This window comes from Orcinus orca, chromosome 5 (genome assembly GCF_937001465.1).
Source record: "Orcinus orca chromosome 5, mOrcOrc1.1, whole genome shotgun sequence".
NCBI lineage: Eukaryota > Metazoa > Chordata > Mammalia > Artiodactyla > Delphinidae > Orcinus > Orcinus orca.
Window position 1 is genome coordinate 133533267 of NC_064563.1, and position 25791 is coordinate 133559057.

Below are 25791 nucleotides of genomic sequence, written 5' to 3' on the forward strand. Positions count from 1 at the left end.
GTTCTGAGTGATGACCGATTCCAGAATGTAGTCCTGGCTGTGGTTGGTTAAAATGGAATGGCAGGGAAAATCCTGTGAGGTTCATTGGCCACTGAAATCCCTGAGGAAGCTGACAGGATTTGGGGTGATGTAATAAGAGTTCTTTAGCAAATAGGGAGGCAAAGATTAGAGAGTGTAGTGACAGTACTGTTGAAGGGCAGTGATGCTTGTTCAGGAAGACTTTTTACAAGAGAACGCAAGTGGAGTAGTTGTCTGCGAGTGGCCCCCAGTGACAGTGACAGCTGGAACACCTGTCCCTGTTGCTGACCAGCCCTACAGCACATGTGATCTTAAAATAAGCAGCCTCCATGTTAGATGGGGAAAGTGAGCTCCTGAGAGGTCACATGTCCTTCTCACCAAATCTGCAGGGGGTATTTGAAAATGTTAAGGGGTGGTCTTGGGTGTGACCTAAATGCTATCCTCTTGCTGTTAAAGGCGTACATTTTGGGCTGGAAATAGGATGATGAGTTGTTGAGGTATTAATTATCTGATCCCAGACTCCTAAAGAAGCTTTGGCAAGTTCAGTTATTTAAGTATCTGGGCCAGGAAACTGTGATTATAGCAGGTAGACCCTGGTTTATGGTTCTTCCAGCAGGGCAAGAGCAATGGCAACTTTCTAGTAAAAACATAAGCGTGCTACCACTCAGTAGGCTGAGAAAAGGTAGGGAGAAAATAATAGTCCATTTCAGACTCAGGACTTCTGCATTCTCGAAGGTTAGAGACCCTCTGCATAGTTTAAAATTGTCTTGTTGATGGCATCTGTATAAATGGGACTAGAACTAACTTTTGATTCCTGTTCATTTTTAAAGAATGTTGCTGAAGAAAATACAAGGGTACTATATTCCTTATATGGAGTCGTTGAACACAGTGGTACCATGAGGTCGGGGCATTACACTGCCTATGCCAAGGCAAGATCTGCAAACAGTCATCTCTCTAATCTTGTTCTCCACGGTGATATTCTACAGGGTAAGAAAGAGGTCTTACAGAATTCTGGTATTCAGCAGATATTTATGGCAAAACCGAAAAAGGATCAACTTGAATCTTTCTATTTATATATTTAATTTTACATTTCCTCCTGACAGATTTTGAAATGGAATCAACCAAAGGACAGTGGTTTCACATCAGCGACACACATGTGCAAGCTGTGCCTACAACTAAAGTACTAAATTCACAGGCTTACCTCCTATTTTATGAGAGAATACTGTAACAATTTCAAAAAGTGCTTTCTCTGGAAACGTGTTTATGGCTTTTATAATGGCTGTAGTAATAAAAAAGTAAAGACTAACTGTAAGTCATGTTAACTTAAAATTAAATACATGCCAGAAGAAATCATGTTTATTGAAATACTGAAGGGAAAATACCTAAAAATTTACAGTGGTTTTGTATTGTCACAGTGGTTTTTATTCCTGCTTCCAGTTTCTGGAAAGGATTCTGAATTACTTAAGTCCTCTGTGCTTATTAATACGTCTGGGTGGTGGTTTGCAACACATCAATAAAATGAATTACCCCCGAAACTTGTTTTATTACTTAGAAGATTTTAAGTTGTACTGACATACACTACTAGAAAACATTTAGAAGAAAAAGTTTCAGACTGAAACTTCAAGTGTGTTCGTTAAAGCAAAAAAGTGTTAATTTTATAAGCATAGGTATTTGACCTTGGTGGTAACATATATAATGCTTCTGATGCCATGCAGTGTGCGTAAGCTGGGGTGTAAGCTGAACTCTGCACTTGTTCTGTGCAATTGTTAATCGACCCAAGGAAGACATTCATTGAAATGCCCTTAATGCCAGCCTCTGGCCAGAAAGTCTGTGAACTGTCCTAATAAATTCCTTTTTTTTTAACCCAAGCCAGCCACTGTTTCCAAGTTGCAAACAACCCTAAGAGCCTTAAGAATACCAAACCTGTCTAAACTTCCTGTAAGGTTCTCTATTAGGAATTCCTTGATGAGTTTACCTAAGACCTAGTCAGCCATACTGCATCCAAATTCCTTTGAAATACCAAAAACAGTATAAAATTTCAAAATGTTACTCAAAGACCTTATATAACCAAAACATACAGTAGCACATGTTCTGTAAAATAAGTTAAATTAACTTTTTACTATGGTCTTTGCTTTTTTCAAAACTCCACTGTATAAAAACTGACTTGCTTCATTTATATGTCAGGAGGCATGTTTTCAGCTGCATCACAAGTATCTTTGTTCTTTGCTACCAGAATATATGTGTTTTAAGTCAGCTATTTAACACATCATTTAATGTTACTGAAACAAGTCACCTCAGTCTTAGGATTTTCAGAGCTGTGAAAAAATACATCTAGTCCAGGGACTGACAGACTTCCTATAGGTAGTAAATGTCTTAGGCCTAAGTAAATGTCAAGGCCTAAATGTGTTAGGCCTTGAAGGCCACTTGGTCTCTGTCACAGCTATGCAACTCTGCCATTCCCTTGTAAAAAGCAGCCATAGGCAATATATAAATATACCTGATCATGGCTGTGTTCCAATAAAACTTATGTATAAAAACAGGCAGCAGGCCATATTTATATTGCCAACAGGCCCCTCATAACTTAGGTGACTTGCCTCAAGTGCCACAGTTCATTTCATTAACAAGGTTGAGACAAAACAGGTCATCCAGATCCAAGAACAGTGGTCCTCAGACAAAGAGGCTTTGATAGTAACAACATGTTTATTGTATCATCCAGCCGAGAATACAAGATACACAAAACACTTCTTAATTTAGGAGAATATGAAAACATCAGGCAATTCCTAGAGTACTACTACAAACACAACCTTCACCTACAGTAAAAATCTAGCCATTCAGTCATTTTGGTCATCATCCCAGTCTTTCTTCCCACTTGGAGGCTTGGGCCCACCGGCTGGTTTTGCCATGATGATCTGCAAAACAAAATCCACACGAGTATACTTATAAACTCAAGCTCCAGAGTGAAGAGAAAGAATATTTCTCTGTTACCCTGCTTCATTATTAGGCAATCATCACCAATGAACAATCTGTTATTACACTGCATATGAAACACTAGCATATTGTTATTGTCCAGCAGGTGAGTTTTCCGCTTTTGTGGACATTAATAGCAACAAAAGTCACACACATTAGCGAGGGGCATTCTAAGACATGCACTTCAACAACCCAATGCTCGGAATGTGAAAAATATCTGCATGCATCACTGGCATAAATCAGTCAGTTTGGCACCTGATTTGCTATTTATATATGAGATTCGTCTTGCCAACCATCTTTATCCCAATTTCCTTGTGGTTTAGAAGCTTTAGGTCCACCTGCCAGTTTTGCCATTATAATCTAAAGTGGTCGATACGTAAAATATATATAAAGTTCAACAATGACATTTTCTAGTACCTATAAATGAGAGCCATTCAAATACAGGAAATGTGTGTTCATAAACGAAAAAATCCAAGCACCTAGTTGCCTGGAAACATGCTAGAAGCCTCATTTATCTAGAATGCACTAATCCAGCATTTTCCAAGTATAATCATATAGCATGTTTAAAGGATTTATGTTTGGGCAAAAAAAAAAAAAAAAAAAAAAGGTGTTGGGGGTGCGTGGTAGCTTTGGGCTCAAATAAATTGGGGAGAAGTTAAAGTCAGTTGGCTTTCCCCACAGTAGAACTGTAAAACTCTGATATACATTCTAAATCTCAAAATTGGATACAGTATTCACTGCTTCCCAAATTTATAATTAAGAGATCTTTCTGTATAACATCAAGGGGTTTGGCTTGAGTCTCATGCAACACAAACCGTAAAATATCTTCACCTTCAATAGATTTCCCACCCCTTTTCAGAAGCTGCTTTCATAAAGAAACCTAACCTGAAATTCTTGGAGGAACATTTTACCAAATGAGGATAAATTCAGATTGAATTAAAGGCAGTAAGTATAATTTTAGAACCCAAGTATAGTTTAAGAAAAAAGTACCTAAAAACAGTTCTCAAACTTTAGTGGGCATCACAATCACCTGAAGGGCTTATTTAAAACAGACTGATTCTTTCCAGAGTTTCACTCAGTGGGTCTGGGAATTTGTATTTTTATTAAGTTCTTTAGTGATGTTGATGCTATTGACTAGGAGGCAATTTGAGAACTAGTGAAATAAACACTTGAACAAGATTAATCCAGCCCTACTACATTTTCCAATGCTTAAAACTTGATTTACAAGTCCTTTTCCAGAATATGTACTATGCAAAATAGGTACAACTATATTGAAGAGTGTTCATTAGACAGTTGGATGGGTTCTTCAGATACATATTTCATGTACAGAGTGCTAAGGGCACATAACAATGAACATCCTCCCCTAGGGTAAAACAAAACACAGCCTTCCCAGTTTAAAACCGAAATTCAGAAGTACCTGTGTGACCAAGGCACTTACTTGTGTTATTAACATTACTGTCTTGCTTGGACACTGACATTCAAAAAGTTCCTTAGGACCTTCTACTATTAGAATTTCTGCTTACCTCATGCTTCAGTCTACTTAGCTTCTCCTGTCCCCTTATACTTTTGGTCCTCCTTTTTATTCTTAGCCACATGTTAACTTATAGAACAAACATTTCCTTAAGGCATTTAAACATTATCCTTGTTTAAAAACTCCAAAAACATATTCTTCCACTAAAAACTATTTGAGGCACTGATATAAAAATACACTATTAATAAATCCAGTACATAGATATCCAGTCTCTGATTATTTTCAATGTGTTGAAACTGGATCTCCAGGTTCCATTTTTGGTCATCTTACCTAAGAAAAAGTTCTTCCTTTACCGAAGTGAAATTTGTTTTGCTATAATTACAACCAACCGATCTGAGAATAAGTCTAATTTCCTTTCCATTTCTACCTAAAACTTGCTTCTATTAATTTGGCATGATTTTCATTTAATGGATTTATACTGTGCCCCTAGCAATTAAAATTTTCTACTCAGTATTTAAAAATTATTCATTGGTTAATAATCACTTCTAGAATTTTGTAGGAAAATACATTTCATTAAGTTTAGAAAACACCTTTTTGAAAAACTATGAATTCTGGTTTATCTGTGAATCCAAAGTAGTCACCACTTTTCTTCTCTGCCATAATTCCTCAAAAATATTGGCAGAAATACTATGATTTTTTATACCTTAAGATCTTAGTACCCCAAGACATAATCTGTCACAGAAGAAAAAAATTTAAATGCCAGGTCCTATCATCTCCACACTTCCTTGAAGGTGGTACAGTAGTTCCCCAGTAGTTCCCCCTTAGATGCCTTCCAAGAATCCCAGTGGATGCCTGAAACTGAGCATAGTAATGAACCCTGTATCTGTGCTTTTCCCCATACATACATACCTATGATAAAATATATAAATTAGGCACAATAAGAGAATATCTGATTGGTAGCATCACTACTCTTGCACTTTGGGACCAGTAAGTAAAATATGTTGACCTGATAATCGAAATGGCTAACAGACAGTGCACACAGCGTGGATATGCTGGACGAAGAGATGATTCACGTCCTGGACCAGGACAGTGTGAGATTTCATCACATAGTATACTTACAATGGCACACAATTTAAAATTTATGAATTACTTATTTCTAGGATTTTCTTTCTTATATTCTAGGATTGCAGGTGACCTGTGGGTAAACTGAAACCACAGAAAGTAAAACTGCATATAAGGGAGGGAATACTGTAGTCTGCAATATCCGCCTCAGATCTTTATGGCCCTTCCATATTCCATCTTAAATTTCCTCTCTAGATTATGTGTACAAAGGCGTTCTTAGTCTAAAAAGTCTTGAAAACTATGAATCTCTATCAGATTTTACCCACTCCAGTTCCCAAATGGCAAAGGATTCTTTCACTGGCAAAATCTTCATTTTAAATTAGCTGAAATACATTCAAAACAATTTAAAACTGTAATAGAATTAAAACAATTTTTGGGGGGGGGTACTTTGAATAGAATGAGAACTGTGCTATGTTCTAGTTCCATGAAAATATACTTCCAACTACATAAAAATTAGTATTTTTAAAGATCAAAATTTCACTTCTCACTCACCTGATCCACTCTAAGTACAGTGACAGCAGCATTAGTAGCCAGTTTGATAGCCCAGTATTTTCCTAGGTAAGTATCTAGAACACCAGCTTCCAACATGTCCTTTACAGCAGGAACTTCAGCCTGTCAACACAAAACTATTTTTATTCTTTCACTTTAAATGTTTATGTGAAAATATCTGTACTCAATAGAAACATGGCTACTTAAATAAAACTAGAATAAGTAGCTAGGAAAAAGTACTACCTCATCTACACTATAAAACAAATTTTAATAAAATACTAAATTCTCTATCAGATAAACTATGAAAAAGCTAACTGTTATGAAAATCATTTGTTCACAAATCAGAACATTTTCTGATTTTCCTTTTAAACTTCATACGTCTATTTTTAGGTTGTGCATTCACAAAATAAAACAAGTTCATAGTGTTTTTTTCAAATACCTCAATATCTAATCCAACATTTTTATTTCCTTCTTGATGTACTGCATAAAGTTTAGAGATTACTTCATTGGCCTTAACTCCAGAGTTTTCCGCCAGTGCCCGGGGAATAGCTTCAAATGCCTCAGCAAACTTCTTAATGGCATACTGTTCAAGTCCAGGACATGTCTAAAACAAAAATGTGCTTATTACTCAATTTTATTCGAACAATGACAACAAAGTCAGTTTGTACATAGAAAGCCATATACCTCTCCATACGATGTGATCTGTTTGGCTAACTCAATTTCTGTTGCTCCACCTCCAGGTACAAGACGTTTATCCTATAATACGTAGTTTAAAAAAAACAACAGAAGTCACCAAGAAGCAATTTCCAGTTTTCTAAATCTTTTCAGATTCCAGTACTCCACCAGACTAGAGGTTTTAATCAGATTCAATTACAAGTTTTATAAAATTCAAATTCCAATTATGAATGTCATAAAAATGGCGTGATTTGAACAAATTACCTTACTGCACCATAGTGTCTGGTATACGAAAAAGGACCAAAGTTAAGAATGGGAACATCACTATGTGGTTATCTGTATTTCCAGATATAGCCCTAAGAATAGTGCTGAAGCAACTGAAGGTATATTATAATTGAAAACCACCATAAACCATCTCTTTAAAACAGTTATATATAAAAAAAAAAGTCTTGGGCTTCCCTGGTGGCGCAGTGGTTGAGTCCCCCTGCCCATGCAGGGGACGCGGGTTCATGCCCCAGTCCGGGAGGATCCTGCATGCCGCGGAGCAGCTGGGCCTGTGGGCCGTGGCCGCTGGGTCTGCGCGTCCGGAGCCTGTGCTCCGCGGCAGGAGAGGCCACAACAGTGAAAGGCCCGTGTACCGCAGGAAAAAAAAAAAAAGAAGAAGCCTTGATTTGCTATTTACTCCTTTTCATTTCATTTTAGAAAATTCATCAGCAACAAATACTTAAGTGGAGCCTTAAGGAGGAAGGTGCTTTGCTTTACACAAGCCATTCATTTTCAAGTTCTCAGAATGTCTGCCAACTGTGTTTTTGAGGATTTACAAATACTAAATTAAGATGAATGCTGATACTGACCCTTGTGAGAACTTTGAAAGTATTAACACCATCATCTACTGCCCTCTCTATATCATCCATCAGATTGTCTGTAGAGCCTCGAAGCACTATGGTAGAAATGGCACCATCTTCCTTTTCTGTCAATAAATTAAATATATTTGGGGATTAGTAAAAGCAAATGAACTCCCCACACTTCACATACATATAGTTTACCACTACTACTTACCATGCTTAAAAACCACCACCTGCGTATCTCCAACCTCTGAGAGGTAAACACTGTCACAATGTCCCATTTCTTCAAGGACAGGAGGAGTCTGCAAAAAAATGACTCTTGTAATAAAAATAATTCAAATAGGTTCAACTCTCTTTTAATATTGTCCAAAATACATACCAATCTAGGAAGAGCTGTAGCACCAACTGTTTTACATAATCTTCTGAGATCCCATTTTGAGTTCAGCCTTTAAAAAACAAAACAAAGACCTTAACAGAAGTTTTAATTCCATGAGATACCAAAGTAAAACACAAGAGATTAAACAGGAAACTGTACATTGGGCCTCAGGTCACCTTCTTTTGACCCTGAAGGTTCAAGCTCAGAATGGGTCTGGACTGCACTGTGCAATCCAGTCACAGGTGTTTAGGGCATTATTCAAGAACTGGGAGAGTTCCAGTCTCCTTAGGATGTCAAGGGTTCATAGTTCTGAAATACTAAGGAAGCCCTGGTACACAGAAAACTTTTGCTTTACTTTGGGCAACTGCACATTCTGTGAGGAGAAGAGTGATTTACTCTGCACGTTATATTACGTGCTCAGAGAGGTGGGAACGGGTGGGTGAACCGTCTAGTGTAAGCCACAAACGTGTTCATAAATTTAAAGCTATGTTCCTGACCCCACGCTCCAGCTGGCAGTGTGTACCAGGTCTGTGTCTGGTCTCTTAAGCTCCTCCCTCTCCCTCTTCAATTAACATCTGCTAACTGGTCCTTCAGCTCTCGGCCTAAAGGTAAGTTTTCTCAGATCTGCTTCCTGTTCCCCTAGATCAAGTTAAGTCCTCTTGCCATGCAATCAAATACCTCATACTTTCCCCCTTTTAACAGTCTTCATGTTGTGTTGAATTTATCTGCTCGGTGTTTCACCACTCAAAGCCATTTACAATCCAGGTTAATAGAATGCAGTCCCCTCTTACCTCACCAACATGATATTGTATTTGTTTGCATAATGAAGAGCCATGTCTGCCACTTTGCCACCTGTTACGACGACATTTGCACCACTACCAGCAATAGCTCTGACTTGCGTATCCATGAGGTTTTCTTCTCCCTTACTAAAATTCATCAATTCTTCAGCAGTCTTTATCAATACCGTTCCCTAGCAAAATAAGTGAGGATTTTCTTTAAAACCATTTCACCACGTTGCTGTTCAAAGTCACAGAATAACACTTTACTGAAGAAATAATTTAAAGATTTGGGAGAAAAATATGAAGATAAACATAAACATGAAGCAGAATACAAAATTTGTATGAAATTAACAAATTCAGCTTGTTCCTAGACCAATGCCCCTGCCCCCAACACTGATGCATTTGCTCTTTGACAGGCACTTTGATGGAAAAACTGGAGAAATACACTGTACTTTTAGATGTTAGACAGGTATCCTGACATCTGTCTTCTGATGAATGTCAACCAAAAGAATGTTGTGGTTCTCAAACTTTTTCTAAAACGTGGACTAAGTGACCAGCCCCACCCCACCCCACCCCTGCAAAACTTCAAAAACCGTCCACAACTCAGATTTCAAGAATTCTAGGGATGCAATCAACAGTGACCTATAAACATATACTTCAAACTTCTTAACATGTGTTTTTAAAAACAAACTTCAGGGACTTCCCTGGTGGTGCAAGGGTTAAGAATCCGCCTGCCAATGCAGGGGACACGGGTTCGAGCCCTGGTCCGGGAAGATCCCACATGCCAAGGAGCAACTAAGCCCGTGAACCACAACTACTGAGCCTGCGCTCTAGAGCCCGGGAGCCGCAACTACTGAGCCCACACACCTAGAGCCCATGCTCCGCAACGAGGGAAGCCACCGCAATGAGAGGCCTGTGCACCACAATGAAGAGTAGCCCCTGCTCGCCGCAAGTAGAGAAAGCCCGCACGCGGCAATGAAGACCCAACACAGCCAAAAATAAAAATAAATTTGTTATTAAAAAAATTTTAATGAACAGCACACACTCATTTTCTTCACTGAACATTTAACCTGCTGAATTGTGTAAGTTCTACTAGAAGTCAAGAGCTGTTTATTAGAATATAAACAATACTGTCATCATCTAATGTTCCAAGTTTTGTACTTAGTATTTGAATTAGATATTCAAATATAAGTCTGATTAAAAAATAAACATGACCCGGCAATTTTCAATAATTATGCAGTATTCACTGGATTAAGAGGTAACTCTACCTCAAAATTTTAGAATCATTAAAACTATCTGAAAGGATAACCGCAAATTTTTACCTTTAAGGTTCTGAAATCTACATACCTTAGTTTCTGTTATCATTCCATCAAAAGGACAAGAGTACACTGCTATTTTTGCATCTTTGACAGATGTTACATCACCTTCAGTTTCCTTCTTAAAAACCATGCCATGCAATACTGAAGAGGAATGGATACCAGAGCCCTAAGGAGTTGGATATCAAAATCACCAGTGATTTCATGAAAATAACATCAGGGCTAATTTGTTGATTCTGCATGCACCAAAAATATTCATTTCTAAATAATATAATATATAAAGGCAGTGACTCCTGGGGATGAGTAGGGTGGTGGACATAAAGCATACCAGTCTGCTCAATGCAGGAATCACTGTGGCAACGAGCCACTGTTATGGACGGGGGTCCTTCAGTGTACTGGGAAGAATCAAAGAATAACTGCTCTAAGCCATTCACTCACTCTGTACCAATGTACCAGGCAGAATAGGGATCAAAGCCAAGTTTCTGATTTCACAAGCTTACCATGTAATGGCGAAGGGGAAGGCAGTGCATGGATAAAGTCAGAAAACACCCAGCACGTATATTAATACACACACATTTACAGCTAACACATGTACTAATGTAAGCTAAACTCAGCTACATTAACAATCCCATGTGTAAAATCACTACAGTTATAGGTTTTACTGCATCAAGCACAATATTTTTATCAAATACATACTCTTTAAATATTAAAAGTATGAATTTTACTATTATAGAGCAACAGAAAAACTTGAACCTCATTAAAAATTGCCTTCTAAGCTCATTTTTATAAGTCAGCATATATCAAGATTGCAAATAATATTTTGTTTATGCACTATTCTCAACCTTCCAGCTATCATGGAAAAATGATGACTTAAGAAGATAATACGTTGATATTCTTTTAAATTTAACAAGTGGTAGTATTACAATCTAGCAATATCCAAATGCTACAACAAAGGCAGGAAGTCCTAAGTGCCTAAAACCCACAAGATAAAATTTAGATTAACAGACTTTTTTTTTTTTTGCAAAAAAAAAATCTGATCTATCTAGATAACATTAATGCATTTTCTAAACTTACCAGAATCTTACAAACTCTGATGTTATCAACATTGAAGTGGCCAGAGTCAGGAAAAATAGATACTGTTAAGAAAACGAGACATATCAAAAGATATATTGGGACAACAGAGAAAATATCTTAATCACATTAAGACATTTTAATTTTGGATCTTTTCATTTACTGATATTTACTCACCACATGCCTGAGCAATAAGTTTGGCCAGAAATGCTTCATTACCATATTGTTTACTCATTATGGAGGTATGAAGTAGAGATGACACTTCATCAACATCCCGAAGATTTTTTGCAGAACAACACACCAAGTCAGGAAGAATCTCATGGGCTTTTTTGCAGGCTATTTCATAACCTTCTATGACCTTAAATGTAAAAAGCAAAAATGTTTCTTCAAAAGATGTAATTTTGACATGACTTAATAAGGTAGCTTATTTTGGTAACCCAATGAATACCAATCTTTATTTTCAATAGAAAAAAACAAAGCACACTTCCAGAATAACATTCACGGCACAGCCTACTATTTAAGGGTGCAGGCTTTGGTGAGAGCCCAAATTTGAATCCTAACTGCCATCACTAGCTACTTGCGCAAGGTTTTTCTAACTTAAGGCTCACTTTCCTTATCTGAAACAAAACAGGATTACTTCTAATAGGCCCCACTCATAGGGTTCTTGTAAGGATAGAATGAGATACTGCATGTGAAGCATATGTACTACAATGCCTGGCACAGAGAAAACTGCTCAAAATCAGCTATTACTAATGACTTTTATTTAGTAGGTATATATACATAAGCAAATATGAAACAGGGGTAGATTATAAAATGAACACTCACCTCTGAAACTGACAGGCCGAGTCTCAGAAGCTCTTCAGCTAATTCTAGAAGAGCTCCAGCAAAAACCAGAACAAAGTTTGTGCCATCTCCAACCTCTTGCTCTTGCATGTGAGAGGCCATTACAATCATTTTTGCAGCAGGATGCTGTACCTGACAGAAGGGGTTTGAATTTGAATATCAAGCTAAAACATTTGATCCTTAAAGCAAAATAAAATTGTTCATTTCCATTTCTTCTTAAATTAATAGACTCCAATCTCCCTATGGGTGATACCTGTCAGACAGACAGGTAACTGTCTGACAAGTAACAGTTACCTGTCAGACAGGTAACTCATGTGATCACACTGCTACACACTACTTATAGTGTAGTCACAAGAAGACAATCCAAGTCCACCTAGGCCTATGAACACAAATGCATCACCATAAATGAAAATAACTTCACAGGCACTTTCTTTTAATGGTCAGTCACCCAGTATGTACACCTGCATACATAAGGTTCATAACTTTATTATATATTCACTAAATTAAAAAACAAAGTAATTCCAACCACTAAACCTAAGGCACTTTTAAAAAAGGCTTCAGAAGTGCTAAAATAGATGTCATTTAACTTCATCACAAGTCTCAATTTTTATGTATTCTTTTTGTAAGGGGTTATCAATTATGGTTTAAAAGGAGGGGAATATAAAACATTTCTTAAAAACAGCATATCAAAATTTTAAGTGATCGTTTCTTAGGATTTAGATGCTTTTTAAAAAATAATCAGAGTAACAGCTGATAGCACTGAGAAAACTAAAAAGCTGACATTATAGTTTATTATGAGGACAGTATCCCCATCACACTTGAACAACTCCTGAGAACATCATAGAGTACAACATTCACATTCACAATAAGCCCCTCTATAAATATCTTGTGGAATTAAATTTGTTTTGTTCAATATTATTACTTCAAGACTATACTGTTATTTAAGAAGTTGAAGAAATGTTAACTTATCTATGGAGTTCTAAAAGCATTAAGCTCTGGTGCTTTAAGAGCTAAGTTCAAGAAAATTCCCTGAGATTGAACATATGCTTCAATTAGCAGCTGGCTGAGGAATGGTGCTCTATGTGTTCAGGTGCCAGGCTGTCCTCATACCTCGGCTGGCAGCATCTATTCTACAGATTCTATAACATCAAAACTGCAGGTGAACAAAGCAAAATTCCACAAACTGATTGTTTTATCTTCACAAAGACAATTAAAAAAAAAACACACCACTATTTTCAAGTATCAGATGTTTCTACATTATGGAATAATTCACTTCAGTGTTACACTCTACAGAACAAGACAACATATTCAATTTGATATGATTATGAGCAAATATATTTTTTATCACAACCAATCATTCCATAAATTAATAATTTAGGAGATTTAAAATTTGAGTTGCTAAGATGTTAAACATAAAGAGGACTCTTTATAATCAGGAAAATCTGTATAATGAATTTTCAAGTTGGGAATAAAAAAATCCCTTATTATTCAATTTGAAATAAAGGTTCTTTTACATTAAAATATACTGAATTTTTGATGTCACCAAAACATTTCTTGGCTTTTTTAAAGAAATAACTTACTTCTAGCTCTCTTAAAACAGTTGCTGCATCATTTGTCACAAACAACTTCTCCAGGTGGTTGATAATCATTTTGTTCATTCCTCAAAAATAACAATTAGAAAAAGAAATCCATTATTACTCAAACCCTTCTCCAAATACTGGGAAAATCTAGTCAAGAAATATAAATTTATATCCATTCCTAAAAACAACTTTGTAAGAACTCAAAACATATTATCTATTCTTTAAGGTTATCTCATAGCCCTATGGCTTTGCCTGACTGCACACCTGTACTCTTTCCTTTTTAATCTCTGATAATGTTTATTAGCAAGGATGCCAATTTTGTCATATTTTTATTCAATCAACACAGCATATTAACATGTACAAAGACTAAAATAATCTATTTAAAAGTACACTTATTTTTTTGCTTATTCCATAAATCTGTATCAATTAATTCAGTCGATGGTAGGAGACAATAGAGAATTTTTCTCCCTTAAATTATAATGTCGCTCTATGTAAAAGATCTGTTCCACATCTACAACCGTGAACACTAGGTACTGCCTCAATGGTGAAAGCACTATAACTTTTCTATCCTCTCAATAGGACAAAACGTAACATTTGGATTCCAACTTTTCTAAAAAGATATGAATTGCTGACTAAAGATTAGAAACACTGTACTGGTGTCACTGAGCTATGAAATAAATTTCAAGGCCATACTATATTATGGCGAAAACTCTCAATTTACATATAATATCCTCAGAACAAGTTTGAAAGAGCTAGTGCACAAAATTCTATTACAGTACTGTATCTTTTAAAACATGAATTTAGAAATTACCATTTGGTCCATATGCTGTACGAGTTGTCTGGGCAAGCTCCTTGCAAGCCTGTATGTTCCTGTACACAGCCTCTTCCAACCCTGAAAAATGCTGTCAAAAAAAACTTCTGATTAGGCAGGACAGTGATCTCAATAATTTCTTCATCTGTAAAATGGGGTAATATAATAGTACCTGTTTCAGAGGATTGTTAAAACTATCAAGCAAGATTTATATACGTAAAGTATGATGCTTGGTATTCACAAATGATCCACAGATTTGTCCACTAGTTGAATGAATAAAGCAAGACACTTTTAGGGACCACAGGTACCTACTTACACATCAAAACATAAAACCTGTAATTTTTAAAAAATGTAGTGAAAAGTGCAGGGAAGAGTGCTAAGATTGATTAGAGAAAGCAAATGAGCTCTTGCAGATAAAAATACCTTTTCAGAGTTTATCAGTACTTTCTAAAAGTTGAAATGTGGTCATGAATATTTATTGTGTTAAAACCTGAGCATTGTAAAACCAGCAGTTCTATGTTCACTGGGAATTAACATATCTGCCTCATAAAATTTTAGGAACCAAAGCATACAGATTTTGAATGCTCATTTGAACTGCAATATAATTCCAACATGTACACATTGAAAACTGCTGAATTGGTCACAGTACTAAAATTCTCAAGTTTTACACTGGACTTCTTTTAGACTTAGAATTTACCTGTGGTCTCAGATAAATTTCAAGAGCCTACTGTTCATGTGAACATTTTTCTAGAGCTGCTTTGCCCAAGAGAGTAGCCACTTGCCACAAGTGGCTATTTAAATTTTAAGTAATTAATTAAAAATTCAGTCCCTCAATTGCACTAGGCACAACTCAAGTGCCCAGCAGCTACTTGTGACTAGTGGGTACCATACTGGACAGTCCTGATATAGAACACTTCCATCACAGCAGACAGACAATACTGTTCTAAAGATCTCCTGCCTTACGTTGTTTTTCCCCCATCCCCATTCTCTGAGGAACAGTCATCTCTGATCATAAATTAGATCCTGTCAAACCCTTTAATGACTTCCCATCACTTAGGAAAAAATGTAAAGCCCCTGTCAGGGATAAATGTGTAGGCACATTCTAACCCTTGCCGACAACTCTTCTCAATTCATCTCTTACCGTTCCGTTGGTAAGCTTCAGCCCTATTACCTTTCTTGCTTTCTTTTTAGCAGGTGACACTCATTCCATCCTCAGGGTCTTTGTACTCACTGGTCCCTCAGCCTGGAACACTTCTGCCTTTAATCTTGGCCACTAAGCACAGAGCTGAGAGTTCTTTCCTGAACATCTTAATTGTTCTATCTACCCCAACCCTTCCTTTTTAATTTTTTTTTTAGAGGCAGATTTTATTTCCTTTATCATTATTTGAAATTATCCTTTTTGTTCATTTGGCCATTTATTATTTCTGCTTCAGAAAAATAAAAACCATGGACGTTCTTCAGCCTTTTAAAAAAGTGAGCAATGTCATTTTCAGCGAAGCTCTTTCACCAATATTTACATTAAACCTTGATATTTACTATATTCACAACATCCCAAAAGTGCATCATGCCAACAAGAACCTAGTTCCCTACACCTGTTACCATAAATGGAACCACAGTATCTACATACCTTTAACTAAGCACAGAAAATATGGGGGACAAATAAAGGAACACTACCATTTGAACACAAGAGACACATTTATCAGTAGTGCTTTAAGATATTTTTAAAAAACTAAGCTTCTGAAATTACGTCCAAGATCTCGCCATAAAACAAAGCAGTTTTATTTAGGCCAGGGTGTCACTTACCTTGTGGGTTACAACTGTGATCGTTACAACCCTTTTTGTCCAATCTGCTCAATTTAATAATGAGAAAAGCAAGACCCAGAGGGATAAGTTTTACATCAAGCTAGCTAACCTAAGTTGCGACCAGAATCCATTCGCATTGTAACCACTGTTTATCCTACTATAACGCACTGCTTCTGCGAACTAAATGGGGAGCCTGCTGTTTCTCATCCAGAAAAAAGTTGCCAAGACAGGCCTTTGTCCCTCTCTTAACCGCAGCACCACCCACTCCCCGAACTGTGGCAATCGGCTTCGCAGTTCCCAAAGCAATTTCACCTACGTTGTTTCACCTGTGTCGCCTTCTAAAGGAGAGACTCATCACCCCCGTTTTACGGATGGAGATAAAATGCAGGAGCGGCCTTACATCTGTCCGACAACCAAGTACAGAACGCGGTGTCTGCGGCCTCGTCCCCCACTCGCCGTCTCTGCCCGCTCGACCCTCCCCGGCGTCCGTAAAGAACCAAAATGCCCGCGGGCCTCCGCGGCAGAGCCCTCCCGAGAACACCTCCCTTTCTGGAATCTTCTCTCCCTCCGACCGCAGTGTCGGGGGAGCACGCCCGGCCCGTTAGTACACCCTTCTCCTTCGCCGCGGCCGCCGCTGCCCTACGCCGACTCTCCCACCTCACTCCTCCTTTCTCCTTTCCTTACCTTCGCTCCCTCCTTGAGCATCTGGGCAAAGCCCGGGGCCTTGGGGACGTGGAGAGCCATGACCACTACGCACGGAGCAGTTCACGCGCCCGCTCAGACTATCCGGGAGAAAGCGAGGAGCGCGCACAGCCTCCTGGGAACGCAGCGTGCGGCGGCTTCACGCTCCTCCTCTCTCTCCAGCCGAGTCCGCCCCTTCCCCCAGCCGCCTGGACTGAAGCCTCGCGAGAAGGAGCACTTTGAGCAGTCAGAACTGACTTGACGATCCTCGATCTGGTCGATCGATCGGGCGGGTCGCGGAGCGCGCCATCTGTCTTCCGGCCGACGCACGCGCAGCCAGCCGGGCCGTTGTGGCACGCTGGCGATTTTTCCCTTTGACTAGGCTCGGTGCTCTGGACGTTTGAATTCTGCTGGTTCTGACCTGGAAGCCACACCTTCCAAGATTACCTTACTTGTAATCTTGCAGACCCTCGCATAACATTGGGGCAGGTGTGCGCGGCCCCCCCCCCCTTTTTTTTTAACCAAGGCAGGGCACCTGCCTTCATCCCCAAAATCTATTCGTTGAGCGTGTGCTCTGACTTGGGTGCTGTAGCAGCTCTGGGGACTTGAAGGTGATAATTAAAATCTGTAAGGATAACTGTATACTGAGTACTCCTATGTGCCAGGCTCTGTTATTTGTTTTATGTGCGGTATCTTAGCTAATGGTCAATCTTACGAGTTAATTCTTATTATTTACATTTGGTAGAAGGGGAATTTGCAATTTACAAACGGTAATTTGTACAAGATCACAGCGCTAGTAATGTTAAAGCTAGGATTCCTACCCAGATCAGATCGACTGCAAAATGCACGTTGTTAACCAACTACCTTCCTCTTTCCTGGAAATATAACTCCCTTTTACTCTCCCAGAATCCTTTGAAACCTGACCTCTATGTCATCCCACATCAGCACGTGACTGATTTCAAAAGAATTGAATGGTAATAGAATACTTTAAAGAATAATTTCACACGGTGAAAGTAATCCACTCTCCTTGTAGAAAATATGGAAAACTTGAGCAGAACGTTTGACTTGTCTTTTGTTCTTTGATTGGACACTTGCAAATGACTTATTTTCCTTAACTTGGGACAGATTTAATGTGTCTTAAGGAATAATCACGTGTCAAATGTATTATAACATTCTAATGAGCACTTAAAATACATAATTATTAAAAAAATACTTTTGCCACCTCAAAGCAAGTGGTATGTGAACCACCTGTTGGGAAACATTGCAAGAGATCAGTGATTCTCAAAGGGACAATACAAGATTTTCTCATGGATTAGCTAAGAAATAAATAAAAACTCGTTCGTTCATCTAACTCAAAGAGAGCATTGCTTATAAATATAACCAACAACAATAACAACAAAAACTGAAAGGGATTAAAGATGACACTTGATGAAATTTTAATAAAAATGATTGTCTCAAGTCTTGATAAGGACCATTGAAGATAAAACTATTGGTGAATCGAGTTTCCATGGAAAATTTATAATAAAAAATGGATCTTAATTTTAGTAAATTAAAAAGGAAATGGAAATCTGTATGGTAATTTATCAAGAATTAAATTGATTTAATTGCTAAGAAGACTGCTTTTTAGATAAAAATTCATTTATTTTGTATTATTTGGGTTAGATGGTGTATTCATAATTACAGAATCAAAACATCAAGGGCAAAATTTCCACTGGCTCCAAATAGTAGGTCAAATATTCCTCACCCAGAATAGAAAATAAACACAAATCCTCAATGTGGCTTCAAGGACTAGGTTCTGGTCCCTGCTTTCAGCACATGTATCTTTGCCCTCTTGGCCTTCCTCTCTGTCTTCTGGCTGCAATAGCCTGAATAGTTCATCCTGTCTGCTTTACCTCTTCTGCTTCAGGGTCTTAGCCTCTGCTGTTGTCTACCTAGAAAGCTCTTCTGGTCCCTTTTGGCTGAGTTAGTTCTACTCCAGTAAACAAACACTTAGGTTAGAAAACCTTTGATGACTCCCAAGACATTCCCTGTTAGTCATCCTCACAGCTTCTGTGCTCCTCCTTCAGAGCACTTACCATAGTTATAATGACAAAATTAGTTGCAATCTTTCCCAGCTGGTAGGTAGGTGCTGTATTGCCAGCATCTATCACTGGGCATTGCATGAAGTGGAGACTTAACGGATGACAAAATGGGTGTCAGAAAAGAAGACCAAAGAACTGGGAGATGAGGTCTCTATTCATCCCTTCCAGATGTACTTGCTATAAAATCAGGGAACAACACAAAGCAATCAAGATGATTTGCCCAGGAGTTTGCAAAAGGCCAAGGAGACACAGCTCATCCCTCGTATTCTACATGCTCATAGTAGCTTTTTTGTCCTGATTAATTTATCTGATAAATCGATGAGATCTGCCTTGATGAATATATTACCCTTATCCGATCACCCACTGTCTGCTTAGGTGTTGGACCACATTTCTGTCTTTTGGGGAATTTATTCTGTGAATCCCATAGCAAGAAGAACATTTAAACACCTGGTCTGTTAAAGAACAGATGAAGACTTTCCTTAAACCTCAAAGCACCAAATGACAGATTTACCTTCCCATGAGCCACTTCTATGGGGATTTGTTGAATGGTAAATTCCTCACCAACTTCATTTGCATACAGAGACTGCTCATTCGAATGGGATAAACCTGGAGAGGTCACTTCCCTGTACTCTGGGAATAGTGGTATATGAGTTAGGATCATTGAGGTTGCAAGGAAAAGAAATGCTGAGATCACTTTAGAGGGTGTGGTTTATTAAGGATCACAAAAAAAGTACAAAATTGCACAACTATCCTAGAGCCAGATGACTTTTCATGTATATGGCCATAGGTTGGGTGTCTCTAAGTTACCATTTTCATATCTTAGTTTATCTCTGTTTCTATGGCTTCCACCAAGGTGGCACCTGATTCTCTACCTCTTTCAACTGCTTTTTCTTCTTTCTACATCTTAGCTTTGGCTGGCATCCTTTTCTCTGTGTCTCTTAGTTTCCTGACCCCCTTCAGGTGGGCCTCAGTGTGTTTCATACTTAAACATACCAAGAAAAAAGATCTGGTTCATTCAATTTATTGCCATCTAACAAAAAGCCCCCAGGTCCTGTCAAATTCTCATCAAGGATACTACAAATCTCTATGGCTGCCTTGCATGAAGCAAGAATTCCTGGTGCACTTAATGTTGACCAGGGGGCCAGGATCATCTGTGACCTTAGTGTAAGGAATGCTTTGTGGCTGTTTTGTATGAAAATGAGCTGTACACGTGGCCAACATTCAGAGTTTCATCAGTAGTCTAGTCAGTCTGTCCAAGGCTATGCTGTAGTTAGTAGCTCTCCTAAAGCTTTCTGGATCAGGGCAAAGTAAAAAGTAATGAACTGTATAGTTAGTTAATTACTCCCTGGTTATTACCATTCTGAGAATGGAGATCTTGGACAGGATGAAAGTGATCATTTCCCCCTCACTTTAAATGTTGGCTTAGTTGTCCCAGTGACTATTGGTGCCTGGCCATGATTGAGCTGGTTAGGTTATGGGGATGAGAAAGGTGAAATGGAGTGAGACAGTGCATTTAAATTCTATTAGTGATGCCTTAGATCTCTGAAGATTGATGAAATCTCATAGAGGACTTCAGAGAGAAGTTTCCCTTCAGCTGTTATGAATGGATTGTCGATAAACTAAAACTGTGTTTATCAGTCCCTCTTTTAGTAAAATTAGAAGTTACTGCCTTAGTTCCTCTGATGGATGTGCTAGATTGGCACACTTGTGCAGTCCTGTATTGCAGAGGCCAGAGAGCTGAAACTATTTCCCAGGTTCCCTTGCTGTTATGGTTCAGGATAGAAATAAGTCTCCACCAGTTAGATACCTTCATGTGAGGGTTTGAAGGTGGTAGGGAGACAAAGTCTATTTTCAAGCTGCTCTGGTAGTTCTTCCAGCAAGCAGAATTATGAGAGGATGCTGTTTTGGCATTACTATTCCAGTAGTTACTCTGTGTGGAGGGGCAGCTGTGGCGATAGCGAAGGCTTCTTATCCTGTCTTCCTGCTCTCTGCATCACAGCTGTGGTGGTGTGTTCGTGATCTCAGGCTGTCCAGTGGTGATTCCTCATTCCCACCTTTCTGATCATATAGAAAGTATGGCTCCCAAGGTGGGTCAGTTCTGTGACATCTGGGGTTTATTCCTGGAGGCCCACCTGAGAACTTGTTTCTCCATCCATCCATGGTAGATTTTTTTGTTTTTCTTAGAAGATGTTGGGGGTAGGAGTGTATTAATTAATTAATTTATTTTTGCTGTGTTGGGTCTTCATTTCTGTGTGAGGGCTTTCTCTAGTTGTGGCAAGCAGGGGCCACTCTTCATCGCGGTGCGTGGGCCTCTCACTATCGCGGCCTCTCCTGTTGCAGAGCACAGGCTCCAGACGCGCAGACTCAGTAGTTGTGGCTCACAGGCCTAGTTGCTCCGCGGCATGTGGGATCCTCCCAGACCAGGGCTTGAACCCGTGTCCCCTGCATTAGCAGGCAGATTCTCAACCACTGTACCACCAGGGAAGCCCCCATGGTAGATTTTTGAAGCATCTGATTCCTTGTATGAAAACCCTTTCTGCTTCTAAAACCTAGAGTGGTTTCTGTTTCCTACATGGGATGCTGATTGAGACAATTCCTGTGTTTATGATTGTTAGGAAGCTAAAAACAGTCACGGCCAGGCTCGTGAGCTAACGTGAGATGAAATTCAGAAGTCATTCAGGATCTTGCCAAAACTAATTTTTACTCTTGATTTAAAAAAAAAATGGTTTTTAAAAATCAACTCTTTTTGGCTGGCCCAGAACTGAGAGTCAGAAAAGATTTTGAGATGAACCTGATGAGGAAGATTGAGGAAGGCCCAATATCGAGGAAGATTGAGGAAGGCCCAATATCGAGGAAGTTTGAAGAAGGCCCAATATCAAGTGATATGAGAGACCACCCCTTTTCTCATGTTTATAATTTGAAATAAATTGCTTCTCTCTAGTACATGCAGAAAACATTTCTTTTCATAGTCTTACTGATTAAAAAGGTTAAATTAAATATGCTACCCAGTGAAGATTTTCTGTTATTAAAATTGTTTATGGTCTGCTAGTAACTAGCCTTTCTAACTTTGTTCTAATGGATCAAAGTATAGCATATCACTCCCCACCTTCCCCCCTTCTGGAAAAAATAGATTATTTATTATCTGAATTATGGCTTTATCAGATCACTTTTTTTTTTTTTTTTTTTTTTTTTTTTACATTTTAGCCAGTTTCCCATGACAAATTGCAAACCGGATTTCTCAAGCTAGTATTTTAAGCAAGGAGCAAGATTTTGACAAGGCTATTCCACAGTAAACTACTTTTTCCTTTCTGTATGTTTTATGCAGAAATTTTCAAGAACAAGATAAGATTGTTTATAGCTTTTATTGCTCTTTACTCAGTATTTGACTCTGTGGTTAGGAACAAGGTGTAGCCTAAACTGTGTAATGTTGAGCTTTTAGTCCTGATTCTTATGTAGAATTTACATCTTTAACACCAGTGCAAAGATCTGGGTTTGGAAGGACAGTCTCCTGAAAAGTAATTATTTCAAGATGAGTAAAATAGAGATTTTTGACTACCCCCTTTCCTTTTACTTGTTTCTTAAGATTCAGTATTACTTTTAGATAAGCCAGTTGAATCCCTCCCTACTCCCCCTGAGAGTAAAAGTAATACATATTATCTGCTAATATCATCAAGCTCTAGAAATGACTTTACCAGCTCTTGATTCTCTTTTCCATTACCTAAAGGATTAGCTTAAATTCAGGCACTGTAGCTGTTAGCAACTGCTGTATCAGTTAGCAAAAACAAACCACTCCACAACTTAGTGGCTTAAAGCAACAGCCACTAATTATTCCTCACAAACCTAGGACTGGTTGGACACTTTGGCTGATCTGGACCAGATATTGCTGTATTAGGTGGGGATTGCTTATGTATCTGCAGTCAGCTGGCAGGTGGACTGAGCATTGGTAGGTTAGGAGGCCTCAACTGGGACAATCCTCATGCTTCAGCAGGCTACCTCGACTGGTGCTGATGGAAATGAGGGTTCCAAGAAAGCAAGCAGAAATGTGCAAGTACCTTGTCAAATTTGCTACTATCCTGTTGGCCAAAGTAGGTCATAAGGCCAAGCCCAGAGTCAGTGTAGGAGGGCCGTATCAAAGAGTGCAGGCACAAGGAGCATGAAAATTGAGGACAATAGTGCAGTCAATCTACCATAGCTATTCAACCCCAACTATCCTTTTTGCAAGTTTTCCAATATTGATTTTCTTTGTATTCAACAATTCCACTCAGAAAGTTATCTTAGGAAAATATCAGAACCAATTTACCTTGTAGGATTCACTAGAAAGCAACATTACTTAAATTAAAATTTTCTTTTGGTGTGCTACTGAGATTTTCTTTTTTTAATCCTTGAGCCACAGTGAATGGCTGGTAATATCTATATTGAAAAGATTCAGGCTAAAAATCAGTGTGGTCATTCTTTGCATTGTAGAGCTTTGGTGTCTTACTTTTCCTTTTATTTGTATTTTGAAATAAATGAAGAACTTTTGGGAAGGCACAAATTGGTACTTTCTAAAGATATTTAGGTGTTTGCCTCAGTTCCTCAACTTTCTCGACTTTACAGAATATCTGCACCCTGGATTCTAGTTTGAGAATATAACTTTTAACCATCTCTTATCAAGTTCTTATCAAAAGCCTAACTGCAAAAATTAACATTTGAGGGAAATTCCCTAAATTCCATGCACTCTCATTTAGATAATAAATTTTGCCCTTGGATCAAGCCAGAGCATCAACATTCTAGTTCTTTGGAGAACTGAGTTTGAAAAAACGCACTTTGATACCTTACCATTGTCTTATAACAAGGAATATTGAAGGAATGGCCAGAGGTAAGGGACTCTTATCTTTACTCTAGGCCTGTTTTTGTGGATGTCAAACATTTTGTTACACAGTATCCTTTTTATATGACCTGTGGGGAAAACTTACCATCCAACCATTGTTTTTATTTTGTGATCTCTATGAATCTTACAACTTCTTTGTTTCTCTCTTAAATTACTAGAAACTTTGAGCCAATATGTAGCCCAGCTCTACCACCTATATGACTATGGTGTGACATTTCTGTGTACTACTCACTAGTTTGTTTTATTTTCTTGCTTCTTTCTTATTTTGCCCAGACCATCTCAACTTAAAACATTTTTTAATCAATTTTGTTTTATAAGTCACATCAAATCCTTTATGGAATGAGATGGGGTATAAATATATTTTTTAAGTGCTAATTTATGGATTTACAGATGGTTTGGGGATAATTAAAGGGGTTAGAAGCTTTTCTGTAGAGTGACCTTTCCCCTCCCTCCCTCCCTTCCATCCTCCTTCCCTCCCTCCCTCTCTTTTCCTTCCTTCCTTCCTTCCTTCCTTCCTTCCTTCCTTCCTTCCTTTCTCTCTCTCTCCCTTTCTCTCCTTCTTTCTCTCTCTTTCATTCTTTCTTTTCTTACTAATTTAAACCAAGGAGTTTACATTTTTGCTAGAAACACAACCACACTGAAAGTAACACAAAACCAAAGTATAAAACAAGTCTGAGGGCTTCCCTGGTGGCGCAGTGGTTGGGAGTCCGCCTGCCGATGCAGGAGACACGGGTTCGTGCCCCGATCCGGGAGGATCCATGTGCGCAAAGTGGCTGGGCTTGTGAGCCATGGCCGCTGAGCCTGCGCGTCCGGAGCCTGTGCTCTGTAACGGGAGAGGCCACAACAGTGAGAGGCCCGCGTACGGCAAAAAAAAAAAAAAAAAAGTCTGAGACCTTGTTATATTACTATACATTGATTCCATTAAAAACAGTAAGGGGAATCAAAGATTGTTGTAGAAATTTTTTCCTTAAGGTACACACATTAACTGATTCAGGTAAGATGGTCCCCGATTTCTTTTAGTTATTTAGCCCATGAGCTAGTACTTATTTTTGTGGTTGGATTAACAAGGATGCTTGATGGTTCAAATGTTTATCAGCCATTGTCATTCTCACTTGTCCTATTCTTAATGTTTTGGCTATTTTTGTTACAATGATTTCTACTAGGATTTTCAATAGGGTCAGTCATTAGTCTCAGGGGAATAAAATTAAGAAGGATCTTCATGTCTATTTATGTAATGGTTGGCTAGAGCAATTATGTTTTCTCATTGCTATCTGACTGAGCTGTTTTCTGTTCCTTAACAGATATTCACTTTTCTGACTCTGTTCCAAACTGCACTGCTGAGGTGAAAGTCAAGCCACATCAGGAATCCTGATGAAGAAAGAGGGGAATGGCTACCAAAAATCCCTTCCAAGAGATCTTTTTATCCCCATACATCATCATAGCAGGGCTTTTGACAACTTAGGAAAACAGTCGAACAACAGTTAGAAATTAACTTCCTGAGATGAATAAGAAAATTTATTTAGAAAGAAGAGCTACAAGGCAATATGTATTAGAAAATACAAGGCAAAATTTAGAAAATGTGAAAATATGCAATCACTTATCTCACGATGACTCTCAAACTTTGCAAAAAATTACAAAGGAAAAAGGAAAAAAACATTAGCAAAATTTAGAAAATGTGAAAATACGCAATCACTTATCTCAAGATGACTCTCAAACTTTGCAAAAAATTATAAAGGAAAAAGGAAAGAAAATTAGCAAGGAAAATACCTGTCTCCAAGCCCATGCACTTTCTCCTTATTTGAAATATGGAATGACTCTTAGGCCCTTACCTGGGGCCTTTGGACTGAGAATTGCGAAATAATGCAACTCATTCCCATAAACTTTATCATCTGATTTCTCAGATAGAGCAAATGGGAACAGGTGTGAGAAAGCACAACCTAAGAACAGTCAGACCAACAGATAATAGCCAGACAGAAAAAGGGCCTGAAATACT

The 25791-nt window shown here is 38.4% G+C and overlaps 2 protein-coding genes across 10 annotated transcripts in view; one reads left to right on the plus strand and one right to left on the minus strand.

Annotated features, from left to right (window-relative positions):
- Positions 1–1553, plus strand: part of USP16 (ubiquitin specific peptidase 16) — a 30354-nt gene extending 28801 nt beyond the window's left edge. For all 8 annotated transcript variants that reach the window (XM_033418151.2, XM_033418152.2, XM_033418149.2 and 5 more), the window contains 2 exons: positions 849–1005; positions 1122–1553. In XM_033418151.2, the coding sequence (XP_033274042.1) occupies positions 849–1005; positions 1122–1246 (282 nt within the window). In that variant the 3' untranslated portion in view covers positions 1247–1553. The remainder of the gene's footprint in view (positions 1–848; positions 1006–1121) is intronic.
- Positions 1554–2699: 1146 nt separating this feature from the next.
- On the minus strand, positions 2700–17007 carry CCT8 (chaperonin containing TCP1 subunit 8). 2 transcript variants are annotated; one of them, XM_004264495.4, is made up of 15 exons: positions 16851–17007; positions 14364–14454; positions 13553–13632; positions 11955–12104; positions 11307–11487; positions 11133–11194; positions 10090–10227; positions 8755–8933; positions 7967–8033; positions 7802–7889; positions 7597–7712; positions 6752–6823; positions 6507–6671; positions 6071–6190; positions 2700–2927 (listed from the first exon to the last, which is right to left on the minus strand). In XM_004264495.4, exons 1-15 carry the CDS (start codon positions 16908–16910, stop codon positions 2850–2852), a joined length of 1647 nt encoding a protein of 548 aa, XP_004264543.1. In that variant the 5' UTR covers positions 16911–17007; the 3' UTR covers positions 2700–2849. The 2 variants fall into 2 exon arrangements, with proteins under 2 accessions (XP_004264543.1, XP_049565682.1); XM_049709725.1 differs by lacking the exon at positions 2700–2927 and adding an exon at positions 2977–3345.
- Between the last annotated feature and the right edge of the window lie 8784 nt (positions 17008–25791).

Coding starts and splice junctions, on each gene's coding strand:
- CCT8 (XM_049709725.1), bottom strand. CDS start 16,910: ATGGCTCTCCACGTCCCCAAGGCCCCGGGCTTTGCCCAGATGCTCAAG. Junction 8,934..10,089: donor GAATGATAACAGAAACTAAG/GTATGTAGATTT, acceptor TTATTTTGCTAG/GGAACGGTATTGATAAAGAC. Junction 6,824..7,596: donor CTTTCAAAGTTCTCACAAGG/GTCAGTATCAGC, acceptor TACGTATTATAG/GATAAACGTCTTGTACCTGG.